The 13,740-nt window shown below is 41.5% G+C and overlaps 1 protein-coding gene across 1 annotated transcript; it reads right to left on the reverse strand.

Annotated features, from left to right (window-relative positions):
• Window positions 1-656: 656 nt before the first annotated feature.
• Window positions 657-11,633, reverse strand: LOC146985684 (transcription factor 12-like). Its single transcript, XM_085778898.1, has 13 exons — window positions 11,405-11,633; window positions 8,735-8,834; window positions 7,381-7,523; window positions 7,160-7,283; window positions 6,995-7,065; window positions 6,513-6,609; window positions 6,320-6,396; window positions 5,312-5,488; window positions 4,346-4,463; window positions 4,073-4,226; window positions 2,469-2,698; window positions 1,952-2,128; window positions 657-1,676 (listed from the first exon to the last, which is right to left on the reverse strand). Exons 1-12 carry the CDS (start codon window positions 11,471-11,473, stop codon window positions 1,986-1,988), a joined length of 1,503 nt encoding a protein of 500 aa, XP_085635024.1. The 5' UTR covers window positions 11,474-11,633; the 3' UTR covers window positions 657-1,676; window positions 1,952-1,985.
• Between the last annotated feature and the right edge of the window lie 2,107 nt (window positions 11,634-13,740).

Here is a 13,740-nt window from a genome sequence, read left to right on the forward strand (position 1 = left end):
TAACAACGAGTGAAGCACATCTCACAGCTCAGGTTTTATTTACCTGGTCTCATCTTTGTATGCAGGCCATGATTACAGTAAATATGTTTTCTCAATTACAGCCCTGGGATAAACAGACCACAAGCTTGTGTGTAAAAAGGGGGAAAAAAGAATCATAGGCCTACTTTTAATTGTGAGTAAATAGAAGAATAGTAAGCAGACAAGAAATAGAGGAAAGAGAGGATGAGTGACATACAACGTAATCTTGCTGGACTAAACGTGGGACATCGCAGTTTTACCCTGAGGTCACTGCACCTCTGTCATTTTGAAGCATTTAACTGCAGTTTAGAGAGTATTGAACTTTTTTTTAATTATCATTATTATTTTTAACAGTTGCAGTTTATCATCTTGTCTTAGCAGGTTTTACAACTAACATAGCTACTACAACTACATTGTGTTATTTTGTGTTTTATTTTTGGGAAATGTGTTATTTCTCACTCATTACTGAAAAAAATATAGAGAGTATCAGAGCTTAAATTTGATATTTACTTGTGATCATTAGTGTTAGGGTGAGAAGTAGGAAATGCACTACAACAATGAGAGGCTGATGTAAGTGTGAGTGTGTACGACTGCTGTTATCTAACAATTCATTATATAAATGACACAGACTGAGACTATTTGAAAAAAAGACATTTATTGCTACATTATCATTTTGACACATGCCTGTAGGCTACTTCAAACTGTACACATACTGTACAAGTTATGATAGGAGTATTTCAGATTATTATTGATTATTATTATCTGTTCAGCAATGTGAGGAGAAAACGAGACATCAATTATTCTGTAATACTGTGTTGCTCAGAGCATGAAATGTGGCTACGTCTAATGAAACTGCACAAAAAGTGTTCTGTGTAAAATCAGAATGGAAAAAAGCAAATAGACATTATTAAATTCACAATATCTGTATAAAAGATAAGTTACATACAAAAACAAAATGTTCTATGAAAAACTCAAACATGCAAAGAGCTTCGACTACATCTGGAGAGCAATATTTACACTGAGAAGAAGAAGAAGGATTCTGTCCACCAGTGCTTCAGTAAATGTAATCTTCTTGTTAGTAGTGCTATAACACAAATTTATAACAAATATACAAACAACAGATGACGCCCACACGTTACAGAACATTCTCGGAGATCTGTTCATTCACAGAATGGTCAAGCTCCTGCAACACACACGCACGCACACACACACACACACTCACACACTCAACACACACGAACCACAGGACAAAATGAAATCCGTTGTCTGGACGCACGAAAATGGATAATGAGTCCTCTGAGCTCCGTGGAAATCACGAGTGTACATGGTAAATAGTGATACACTGTAAAAGTCAGACAGAAATATATCTGGCCCTGCCAAAATTAAAACTGCAGATGATACCTTTTCCACTACTGGGTTTCATCCATTCAGATATAATCAAACATAAGATAAGATAATCAATAAATATACAAAATATGTACAAAACATCTGCAGCTTACAATGCATTTGTCTGTTACAAGTAAAGTTTAGGCACAAAGTTAGAAGTCCGTTTGGGAAGTGAGGAGATGATTGTTCAACTGCATCACACTTTACAATCAGAGAGGCGGACCTCTCTGCTGTGGTCCGAATTCACTCCTGGGACGCTCTCCACTCAACATCTGGTGACAGAAAAAGATAAAGACAGACTGTTTGTACAAGCAGGCTACAATTAGTTTTTGTAGAATTATATCTAAATATGCTTCTTCTTTTCTTTTCCTTTTGATTTTCACCTTAACTACTCAATATCTTTAAGAGTCACATAATGGTCTGGACATTTTAACACCTTGTCAACTGGTTTTCAACAACATTTTAAAAGGCAGCATATGTCCTATTGGCTGAAAATCATATACTGTATCATATGCACATAAAAAATATATAAGTTAATGTTTAATACTTGATGTTGTTGGGCGTGATGTATTGTCAGATGCTCAGAGGTGGCCCATGGGGTTTGCTGGGTCAGTCAGACTGGGATGAAAAGCGAGATGCATGGACTGTGGATCTGTCATGACTGAGGACGTCTTCTCCTCCTCTCTCCTCCGCAGACACGCTGCCTTCGGGTTCAGGTTCCTCTCTGTGGGATTCAATGATCAGCAAAGTTAGTATTGGACTAAATTAGGGAACTGAAGATGGGTCACACACATTAATCGCAAACATTAACTGCATTTTTGATCTGTCAACAGTAGGTCTGAACTTCAGATCCTGTTCATAGGTTTAAAAGCTGCTCTTACTCATATTATAACATGGAGAATGATCACTTCTGAAATTAAGCTGTCAGGAGCATTTTAGCTTGTTTCAGCTCCTTGTTTTGGGATTTACTCTCCAGTACTAACTCTTTGATTATCACCTAGAGCTGCAGCCTTCTCTGCCTCCCTGAATGTGTGTGCCTGCAGCAGTAGCAGCGATGTACTGACCTCTGACTTGTTGTTCCAGGCTGAGGATCACCGCCACGGCCTGGTGCAGGACCAGCAGTTTGGTCTGTGGCTTCTCGCTCTTCAGGTGCAGCTGACACATGTGACCCAGCTCCTTAAATGCCTCGTTGATGTCCCGCACACGCAGACGTTCACGCGCGTTGTTGGCCATCCTCCTCTCACGCTCGCGTTCGGCCTTCTGCTCCGGGCTCAGGTCCTCGTCCTCATGGATGCTACAAAGACAAGAAGGTAGAAGGGGAATAAAGAAGGTTCATGGATATAGAGATGATGTCAAATCCCTTGAATCTTGAGTCACTACCAAGCTTGAGAGTATCCGATAGAAGCTCCATTAGATTTACACACAGGAGGACTGTGTTGCGTTATACTGTGGATTTCTCTGCCCTCTGCTGGTCACAGAACAGGCACAATGATGCTGAGAGTCCCGAGGTCGTCTGATCTACTCTCATTTGTTTATATAGAACAGGCTCATGTAATTAGTCATACATTCATAAATTGATTATCACTCCATGAGAGCATTCATTTAAAAAATATCTACAGACATCAAGTCAGAGTCCATTCTAAGTCAGGAGCTGCACTTTATGCCATATTTCAACAATTGTTTAATCCAATCATTTGGTTTAAATAAAAAATAGAAACAATGTTCAAAAGGAAAAATGTTGCTGGAGGTTATTCACATATGCCAACACTGATTATAGATCTAAATAAAAAGAAAGCATGCACTGAAGTGGTTTGTCCTGAAGCGACCTCGGAGACACATGGGCATACGGGCTGATCTGTGAGGTGAAGATGTTACAGTCTGCTTTTTAAACATCATCTGGTCTCAGCTTCACACATCTGAGGGTTTTCAGATTTTCTCAGTCCTATATCTTTGAAATCAAATGACTTTTATTTTTGGGCACTTTATTTATCAACATCACTCTGGCCTCTGTGAATTTTGCAACAGGCCTGTTTCAGACTATATTTCAGACTAAATGGTTTAGTTGATCAGAATGAGAATGATTGTTAACAATACAAGTACAGTGAAGCCGTACCGAGGCTGTACCTCAGTCTTTATCTTGACTGAGCTGTTAACAATGGTGTCTTGACCATGAAGTGTGTGTTCTAGCAGCTGTTCTCATCCCTCTTTTTTCATCATTTAATTTACTGCAATGTCACATGACACGAGAAGAAATATGAAGCAGAGCTAAACAGACTGCGTGGACACAGCTGTCCTTCACAGAGGGGGGTCTGACAGTATTTTAAATTAGTAAAACTGAATATTAAGAGGGCATTCATCTGTTATGTTATCACAAGAAGATATATAGTGTAAGATTGTATAGAAAAAAATACTTATAGCTAAGTAAGTGTTGATTTTTTTTTCTGCATTAATGTGGCAGAGAATACAGCTGATGAATCATGCACAGCACGTCTCTGCAGAAAGGCCTGACTCTGCATAATCAGCACAATAAGTCTGGGGCAGTTTTTCTTCCACAGTCACCAGGTTTAACATAACAAAAAAAAATCTGACCAGGTGGCTTCGGGGTTTTTTTTCCAGTCAGGGTAAAGCAGAGAAGTGTGTGTGTGTGTGTGTGTATGTGTGTGTTTACCTGTCCCGTGTGCTGTTTTCTCCTTGCGTTTTGAGTTCACTCTCATCATCTGATCTCTGGCTGTCAGGACTGTGACTTCGGTTGGTGTGCATCATCTCTTCCCTCTCCCTGTTTTCCATCTTCAGCTCCAGATTGCCCTGACCTCCCAGGCCTCCTGTGGGACATCACAGAAAATATTTTACATGTAATGTGTGAAATGTCTTAAGTTCTAATAGTTGCAGACAAATAAAAAGTGAAAATATAGCAGCAGGACAGATGAGAGGAATAAATCACCTATTCCTCCTCCTTGCATGGGCTGAAGTGTGGCCCTCTGTCTGGGCGGGTATGGGTGGCCGTTTTGCGTGCGGCTCTGGAAGGCTGAGTGGTTGCTGTTCATATTGACAGCTTCAACCTTTATGACACACAAAGAACAGGTTGAGATGAAGACAGTGGGTTGGTGGGTTCATACGTCCCACTGATCTGAGCACTGAGCACCTGAAAACTCTTGAGAGGTTGAGTGTGGACGACGCTGTGTGGACGATACTCTGTAAATCCCTCTAAGACGGTGACCTCAGCTCAGTCACATACAGTATATAACTCTTAGAGCCAACCAATGACAAGTAAGTCACAAAACCAACATCTGCCCTCTCTTTTCTGATGTAACCCTGAGTAGATCTCTTGCTCTACACAATTAATTTAATCTCGGACAATCTTAATCCTCCCCTTAAAACTACTATATACCCCCTAAACATATCGCTAATTCTCCTTAGGAATGATTCACTCCTGACCGACACTTCATTTGAAAAAACAAAATAAAATAAAAGTGAGAGAATTTAATACCCCCCTCCCCCAAAGGATTAGACTAAAAACCCCTTTCCCCTGCATATACTTCCACTCCAGCTGGGATAAAATCCCCTCCGCCGCCTGAAAGGCAAACATGCTGGAATGGGAGTGCACCACGCAGGCATCCCCCATCACCCCACAGTGGAATTAGAGTCCGCACATACTGTACGCTCTCCGTACAAGAGTGACGCGCCACAGCACTCCTCCATTGTGCTTAGTTTCCTATTTCAAGGACAACAACCTTTACATGAGGAAAACATGCAGACGTAGTGGGTGGAAAATTCCTGAAACTGAATACCAGTCACACTCGTACTATACACACACACACACACACACACACAGACACACACACAACATGGAATTTCCATACACACTGCCCTGTCCTTCCCTAAATACTTCAAAGAAATGGTTGTTAACCATGGCTGGAGTGTGGCAGGTGAGCGGCAGAGTGTTGGTGGCGCCCGGGTGGCCGTGGTGGGTCTGGGTCAGCAGGGTGTGGATGTCGGGGGGCAGACCGGATGTGGGGCCCACGGCGTGGTTCCTCAGGACGTGGATCACATCGTCAAGTCTGTCCAGACGGTCCTCCACCTGAGACTGGAAAACACAAACAAAAGTTGAAACTGCACTTTTAGTGCCATTTGGCAATCAGGGCAACATTTTAAACATTAATAAAGATGGAGCATCTCGTATCTCTTTCAAAATCATATAAAGCAGCAGTTTTTCTGCTCAGTTTTGACAGGGATTGCCATTTAAGTCAAATGTAATTTTTTTATTGAATGATGGAAACCTTAAAGCAATAGCTGGACATTTTGAGAAATACATTTAGTCACTCTCTTGCCAAGAGTGGGGGTGATAAAATCAAGGCTACCAGGCTGCCAGGCAACCAGCCTGACACATAAGATCCTGTAAAACCTCAACATTACATATAACAAGTTTGGTGGTCAGCTCTGGAGGTGCTGATAGGTGGGTTTTGTTTCTTTTAGACAGGGTCAGACTACATGCTTCTCATTACAGTATGTATGGCTTACACTAAGCTAGGCTAATCGTGAATAGACTGGTAATTAGTATATTGATAAATATATTTGCTTGGCAAAGAGGAGAGTGGCATGGATCTTCTAAGCCAAGTCTTAAAATGAGGAAATAGTCCTTTAATGTCTGGAAATACAGTCCTTACACCTGTACAATGTACACTACATATGTACAGTTTGCTTTTCTTTCATTTTCCTTTTCCTCATCTCCTCTAGTTGTCTTTGATTGGTAAATACTACATTTATATAATTATTAATAATAATTATCTTTATTATTATTATATTCTTAATATTGGTATTTTCATTCAGACTAATGCATAATTTATGTTTGAATCCAGTAATTGTCTCTAAATGAACTGATAAACAAAGGGGGGTGATATTAAACCAGGGTGTTTACCATTGATATAAGTGAAGACTCATAATGTGGTGAGACTGGTGCCTGAACTGAACTCCGGGGCCACATGTTAGTAGTACCTGGGAGGGAGAAAACAACCAAAATAGAGCATGAAGGGCTGGAGATATACAAAATAAAAATAAATGATTTTTCACTCTGAGCGGCACCCATGGCTGCATCTGTTACTCCAGTTTACCTGCAGGTTCAGCTGTGTGAGGCAGCGGAGACGGAGACCTCACCGGTGTGGACGAGCTGGAGGGGAAGCTGCTGCTGGTGTGATCAGGGGAATAAATCTGGCGGCAGACAGGGAGAGAAAGAGTGAGAAGGAGGGGGGAGGGGTGGGACCAGGACATGGATCATTTTAAAAGCACAACTTGTCATTTCTGCGTAAGGTTTTTACAGCTGCTGCCACAGCCTTTGGAGCACGCTCGTAACCTGAACTAAACTCATCAATTCTGGTCATTTTACTAGTCGGCAGCCAATAAAAAGTCCAGCAGCACAAAAGTAGCCTGTGGTTAATATGCACTAGTCTGTTTCTGGCAGGGAAGAACAACTATTTCCCTTTTGCATTACACCACTGGGACTCCCAGGACTTGGTCTTATGCTCTGCTCTGGCTGTTCGAACATAACAGGGCATAGATGAGTCGGTCTAATAGGATTGAGGTGGTTCATACTTACAGAGGCCAGAGCTTTGCCCAAGGTGTCACCGGTCTGCGACCCTCCTGATACATTTCCCTGGCTCCCTGAGACTGCAGAAAAACAGACATCATAAAAGATCAGAATAAAGAACAGTCAAATAGCTAAAAATAAGAAGTGAAGATTATGATCTCTACATTTCCTCACCTGTTGAATTCTCTGAGGTGTTGATTGATGGAGTGCGTGGTGCTGGATTGTTGCGGTGAAAAGTGGACATGGGTGGGAGACCCCTGTTCATATCGGCAGCCATCACTGAATGTGGAGAGTAGTCCTGAAGAGCGAGCAAGCGAGCAGACAGTTAAATACACCGGGGGTCAAGATGCCGCCGCCGTGCTGTCAACATGTAAGGTCTTAGAGGTAAATCTCACCAGGTTACTGTGATGTGGTTGCAGGCTGCTGTAGCTCCCCAGCTGCGTTTGGTGGGTTGTGGCTGCTCCCAGTGCACCTTCATAGCCCTGCTGGTTCAGCCCATTTACAGCATTCCAGATGTCGGGCGAATTGCTTGTCCCCTCTAAAATGCATAAAGATATGTTATGGCCTGTACTGGAACAGCATCTCAAACAGCCAGTCCTTCCATGAAGCTCCACGCCAGCCTCCGTGGACATAATGAAGTCCTATCATCGCCAAGTTTCATGGGTGACTGAAGCTGGTTCAGTTCAGTATAATGTTTTTTTTTTCCCTAATAAAATCTAATCTCAATGAAATCCGAAATGTTTTAATAATCAGAATAAATGTAAATTATGTTACAATATCTGTTTACGGTAACTCTTTTTTTCTTTTGTTAGGCTAGGTTCTGGCTACTTTAAATTTAATCCTAATTGTCCTTTTTCTTGCTATTGTCTGAAAGTTTTTTGTTGTTGGATTTTTTCCCCCCTAGACTGTAATACTTTATCTGTAGCCTGAGCTATACTGTAACTTCTGGACAAATTGCCATGATATTTGATAGATATTCATGTTCCCTTGGGAATAATTATAATGACTTCCTCTGATCTCCTTCCATTTTGTTCCAGTTGCATCAAGTCAACACTTAAAATTGTCCAATACTCTCCTTTATTACTAAAATACTGTAGCAGTAAACATACTCACATTTCCATCAGCCTCAGCTCTGCTTTGTATTTAGTGCTAATTATCCATTTTTAGCATGCTAATTTACTATGCAGCATTAGCTGTGTCTCCTAAACATTGGCAGGTTGATATTCATTGTTAGCATGTTAGCGTGCTGATTTTAGAGTTTACCACAAAGTACCTGACAGCCATTGGCATGACCACACACTCTCTTGTTTATTATATTTTCATAGTGGTATAAAGGTCTCAGTTGTTTTTTTCTGTGGTTTCGTTTGAAGGAAATTTATTGCTTATGTCCTGAGATCAGACGTTCCTGATCAGGATTTTAGGGCTTTATGGATGAATAAGAAAATAAACAAAAACACACAAAAAAAAGGGATAACAAAGAAGACCCACGTCTGGAACATTTTACTCTTGTCTATTTAGAAATCAGAGCATGAACAACAGATCATTGTGAGCTCACATGATAATGTTGCCTGATTAAACCTGAACCTGATGGCTATTTGATGATCCCTGAGAACTCATACAGTATTCGTGAAGGGATGTGCTGTGTTTAAATGGACATTGGACAGAGCAGAATAATGTAATTACAGAGACTGGCATTGTGCTACTATTGTTGATGGGTGATCATGTTCATTTTGGACGGACTGAGCTCACCGAAGAAGGTGCTTGCAAACACATTGCTGGGGCCCTTGTTGGATGGATGTGAGGATGAGTTCTGGTTGATGTCGTCATTAGAGGGAGACTGCCCGTAAACCTAAAAAGAAGAACGTATTTAAGGCTTTGATGGAAAACAACTTTGAACCAAAATCATGTGTAATCAAACACCAATTTTCTACTGCGTTTATATTACTGAAACACATCTTACTGACACAAAGGCGAGTGCTATGAGCGCGGGCTGAAGCAACAGTATTATGAAAACAAAGCAGAGAGCTGATGCACACTTAGAGCTATTGCGATAATCCATAAGCTGCAGATCCATGCACCTCCTCATCCGGATTTAGGAACCATTCACCATGAGAAATCCCTGCCCTAATCATGATCAGGTTCGACTGGCTTCACAAGACTGGGATACAATTCCCTCCCAAATAAAATTGAATTACAGGCCTTCTTTTGCTTTGCTCTCGGACCATCTCACCTTAATTATCTCTCCTGTGGAGAACAAAACATTGTAAATAGCAAACAGATCAAAGAATTAAACTAAAAATACCTTTAGCTTGTGTGTTCTCTTTTTTCTTTTACTTGGGAGCACAGAGCTACAAAGTGCACATATGCACGCAAAACACACCAACACATGCCCACTCGCTCAAACACACCAAGAGGTCTGGGCTGCACCTGCACCTCCCTCGATTGCTTTGATGTGCCCCAGGAAATGAAAATAAACCTCCCTGCGCAGCATCAATGGGGTGTCAGTTACCCGGACGACAAGTTCTGTAAAGCAGGCTATTAAAGACTCTCTTGAGTACGCTCATGCAAGCACACTCACAGGCTTGCACACACACACACACACACAAAGACACGCACACACACACACACACACACACACACACACACTCAAGTGCACACACACACACACACACTTAAGCACACACACACACACACACACACACTTAAGCACACACACACACACACACACACACACATACGTGCAGCCATGACCCTGGCTGGCATGAGTCCCATGGTGATTGTGGGCTAGGCCAAACAGAGGAGCCCCTGCCGACACTGGGCCCGTCTGAGCCGCCATGGGCAGCATATGGCGGAGGATAAAGCCAATTGTCCTCCTTACCATCAGCATAGCAGGCGACCCGTTAATAATGGTCACACCCCCGCCCCAGCACGCCCTCTCTGGCCCCCACTGGAGAGGGGCCGTCACCATGGCATCCTCTTTTAGCATAGCATTGATTTAGGAACCATCAATCATGGCATCACAAATGATAAGAGACTTTTTTTTTTTTTTTCAACAAATGAAAACCACAACTAAGAGAAGATTGGAATAATATACCCACCCTGCATATGCTGGAAAGAATCATTTTGAACATGTGTCCTCGAACGTCCCAAGTTATTTCAGTCTAAAAGCACTTATCAACTGTACAAAAGGAGGAAATGACCACACTATTTCCTCCATTGTAAATGTACACAGCATTATAATGCTGGATGAGTGAAACATCAACTCCCTATTTAGGGCCTATGCTGTGCTCCACCATGGCAAACTCCAGCCACATGCAACCAATTTTCTGCCTCTGTGATCCACGATGTCTGGATATGGTTAGTCTCACAGAGATCAAAGCTGCCTTTGATAATGGCTGCAGTGGTGGAGGGACTGCTCCAACATAGCGGGGTTAAATCAAATAGAAAAAGCAGCAATCTGCTTCATGTCAAGATGTTTTCTGCTGCTAGGCTTGACTACATGGTGCTCAGCTAACAGGAAGCAGGAGTCTCACCGGTGCATTTTAACACGAGTTTGTCAACATGAAACCACAAGTGAGGGAGTGTAATAACTGGGCTGCATTAATGTGGGTGTTGTGCAATGGTAATGGTTATGGGTGGTGTGTGTTTTGTAAATATTAAGAATGACAAATGTAATTTTTATGTAAACTCCCAAGACGGATGTGGGTTGAAATGCAGTTAATGGGAAACCAAATATACAAATTAGAAAAATCAAAAGACCAACTCACTAAGATATTTATGCTTATATAAGATTGAGCTATACTCATAACACTTTAACAGACTGTTGCAGTTCTTGCATTAACCCCACGCTAAGTTGCAGCCACTGAAGTCTAAACAAGAATAAGCTTCACACCGTATACACAGCTTAGTGTGACACTGACAATGACACATTCAGTAAAAACTACAGACATGACACATTTAAAACACAAGGCTCTTTTTTTTCATGTGTCTCTGACCCACACACACACAGAAACACACACACATGCAAACAAGCCAGAAGAAACAACAACCTTATATCCCTGCAAATGTTCTGTGCAGAGAAGGAAACGTTCCCACCAACTCTGTTGTGCCCCACTAAAGGTATATCCAGATGATAGGATGTTAAATTACAGTGTCTCTAACTTTTTGTAAAGGTTGCACATGTAAAACCATTTCTTTCAGAAGTACAACGTTGTATCACATCTGTTGGAGAAACACATTGTGGAGCCTCTGTAAACAGATAAAGCTGTAAACTAATGATGAATGGAGGAAGTCACCATAAACAGACACAACATCTGAGAAGACCATCTCAAAATCCAACAGCATCCTCACCATTCAACACACTGACAAGTAACCTCTCTGGGAAATAAATGATAAATACACAGAAGAAAATGTACTCACTGGTTTCATGTTGTAGCAATACATCAATGAGTTGTTGCCTGTGCCAGAGGCAGGATGAGCACAGTACATGACTCTGTCTGGTTCAGCGCAAGACTCCAGCCTCAAAATACAGTCCACACACAGCTCGTCCGTCCGTGTCTCTACTCATGTGTATATAGTCCACATGCACTCCTTCCCCTAACCTACCCCTGCTGGTCATGCAGCTACCCGCAGACAACTTATGCAAATCAGGGCAGGACCATTCTACGCAGCAGAGAGGGGTGGCCAAGGATTGATGCTATTATTGTAGTGCACGCCTGCTCCTGAGTATAATGAGCACCCTTTTTTTTTGTTTTATTTTATTTTATCATTGAATATTCATTTTTAAAACATGAGTGTTAAGTTCGTGGTGACATTTGAGGAGTCTGTGTGTGCAGGATAGCAACATGAAAATAACTGAAACTTGAAATAATCAGGGAATTCCCCACCCAGGCCTGAGAAAACAAGGATGATCACAACAATCCAAAAAGAAAAAGTCATCATTATTATCAATGTGGCTTATATACATTGTGTTATTCAGGTGTCCTCCTGTCTCTGTGATATCCTCTCTAAGTGTAAAATCACATGCAAGAGAGTTCAGAGGTGCCTCCTCAGGACCAGGGAGCAGCGATGACGTGATGAAGATTAACTCCTGTTAGTCAGGTAGAGGTTTCCAGTAAACAGAAGACACCACACCCCTGTCTGACCCACATTTACAAATAGAACCAAGTCTTGGTTTGTGTGCACGTGTAGCGTAGCAAGCTCGTCCAACGGCTGGGTTAAATGTTATTTTTACAGTAGTCTGTCTGGGTGATCCTCTAATCAACAACAACAGTCAGACTTCCTGTTTCAGGTATAAAAAAAATCCTCTGTCTGCTGCCCTGGTGCTGAAACTCAAAGTTACACAGCCGCACATGTGAATGAGCAACTTATGGTTCTGATTTCTGGATGCTATCTCCAGAAACCATCTTCAAGGAGAGTCGGCTGTTCTCTTTGAAGGACTTCATCGGCCAGAATAAACAGTACAAGCAGTTTTCTTGCAATATCTTTGCACAAAACTCTGTACATCACATAAATGGAAGGGGAAAAAACACACTGCAGCTGACATGACACACAGACTTGCAGCGCGGCACATCGTCCTGGCAAGGCGCTTTGTCCTAGAAAGACCTCACAAGAATCCAATCAAATAATTCCCACTGAGACAGCAGCAAAGTGTTTATCTTAAACACATTGTCTTACTAACCCTCCAGTGTTTATACTGAAGCCACAGGGGACTGGGTGTACTGCTGCCAAGCTAACGGCTCTCTGGAATCTCTCCATAGCATCTATCTCTGTTTAACCCTTTCAGAAATGTTTGTTTATGACTTTTAATGCACAGTAAGTGCAGCTTAAATAGACCTTTATGAATATACGCATACTGTTTTTAAACAATGCCTTTTATGTTAAAAGACGTGATCATGTTGAGCAAACCATTCATCTCTAAATTAGAAAACTGGTATTTGACAAGCATGACCCTAAGTAGCCTAGGAGATAAACTAAAGCAGAGAAACTAATTACTGTCAACTGGTTTCAGTCTCTGTGAAGGTGAGTTGTGTAGTCCACGCAGCTTCCTTGAAGTCAAAGTCTAATCCTGACTATCCACGCTACCATTAACTGGGTTAGGAGGTCAGTGTCATCATCTTCATCAGAACGTCTGTGGACCATTCCCCTCTTTACTATATATTTTCATTAAAGTAAGATTTCCGTTATCATGAAGATATTAGCCATAAGGAGGCGTTAAAATTCAGAATGTATATGTAGTAGCCTATATATATTAATAAATAATCAAGGAAGAGCAGTGGCTACTGAATGACCTTTTCTGCTGACAGAGATCAGTTCTCCTATCTGAGATACTAAGCGTGCATAACACACACACACACACACACACACACACACACGCACACACGCACACACACATATCTTGGGTAAATGATCCAAGAGCAAATATATACAGTCCCCTAACCCTGAACTTTGCATCAATCTTAGTTAATTGCAGTCTTGTCAGGAGTGCGATTATTCAAACAGGTAATGCAAATGTTAATGAGTTCAAATTTGCATATCTTTATTTTCCCATGGTTGAAATGTCATTGGTTATGGCGCTCTACAATGAAGAATGTCACTCCTGATGGCCCCCTGATAGGCTGTTGGCCATTAAGAGGCCAAAAAAGAGCAACTGAAGGGGCTGGAGGAGAAATAAATAAGGAAGTACGCTCAAAATAAAATGAAGACTTTTATATGCAAATAAATTAAAACACAATCACGTAATCATGCCATCATTG

Source organism: Trachurus japonicus, chromosome 6, assembly GCF_045865225.1.
Source record: "Trachurus japonicus isolate A0001 chromosome 6, Traja_1.0".
NCBI classification, from domain to species: domain Eukaryota; kingdom Metazoa; phylum Chordata; class Actinopteri; order Carangiformes; family Carangidae; genus Trachurus; species Trachurus japonicus.

Excerpts from the sequence above, each read along its gene's own strand:
- LOC146985684 (XM_085778898.1), bottom strand. The coding sequence starts at position 11,473 with ATGTACTGTGCTCATCCTGCCTCTGGCACAGGCAACAACTCATTGATG. Across the intron at positions 7,066-7,159 it reads CACCTCAGAGAATTCAACAG|TCTCAGGGAGCCAGGGAAAT; the intron begins GTGAGGAAATGT and ends GTTTTTCTGCAG. Across the intron at positions 5,489-6,319 it reads AGTCTTCACTTATATCAATG|TCTCAGGTGGAGGACCGTCT; the intron begins GTAAACACCCTG and ends TGTGTTTTCCAG.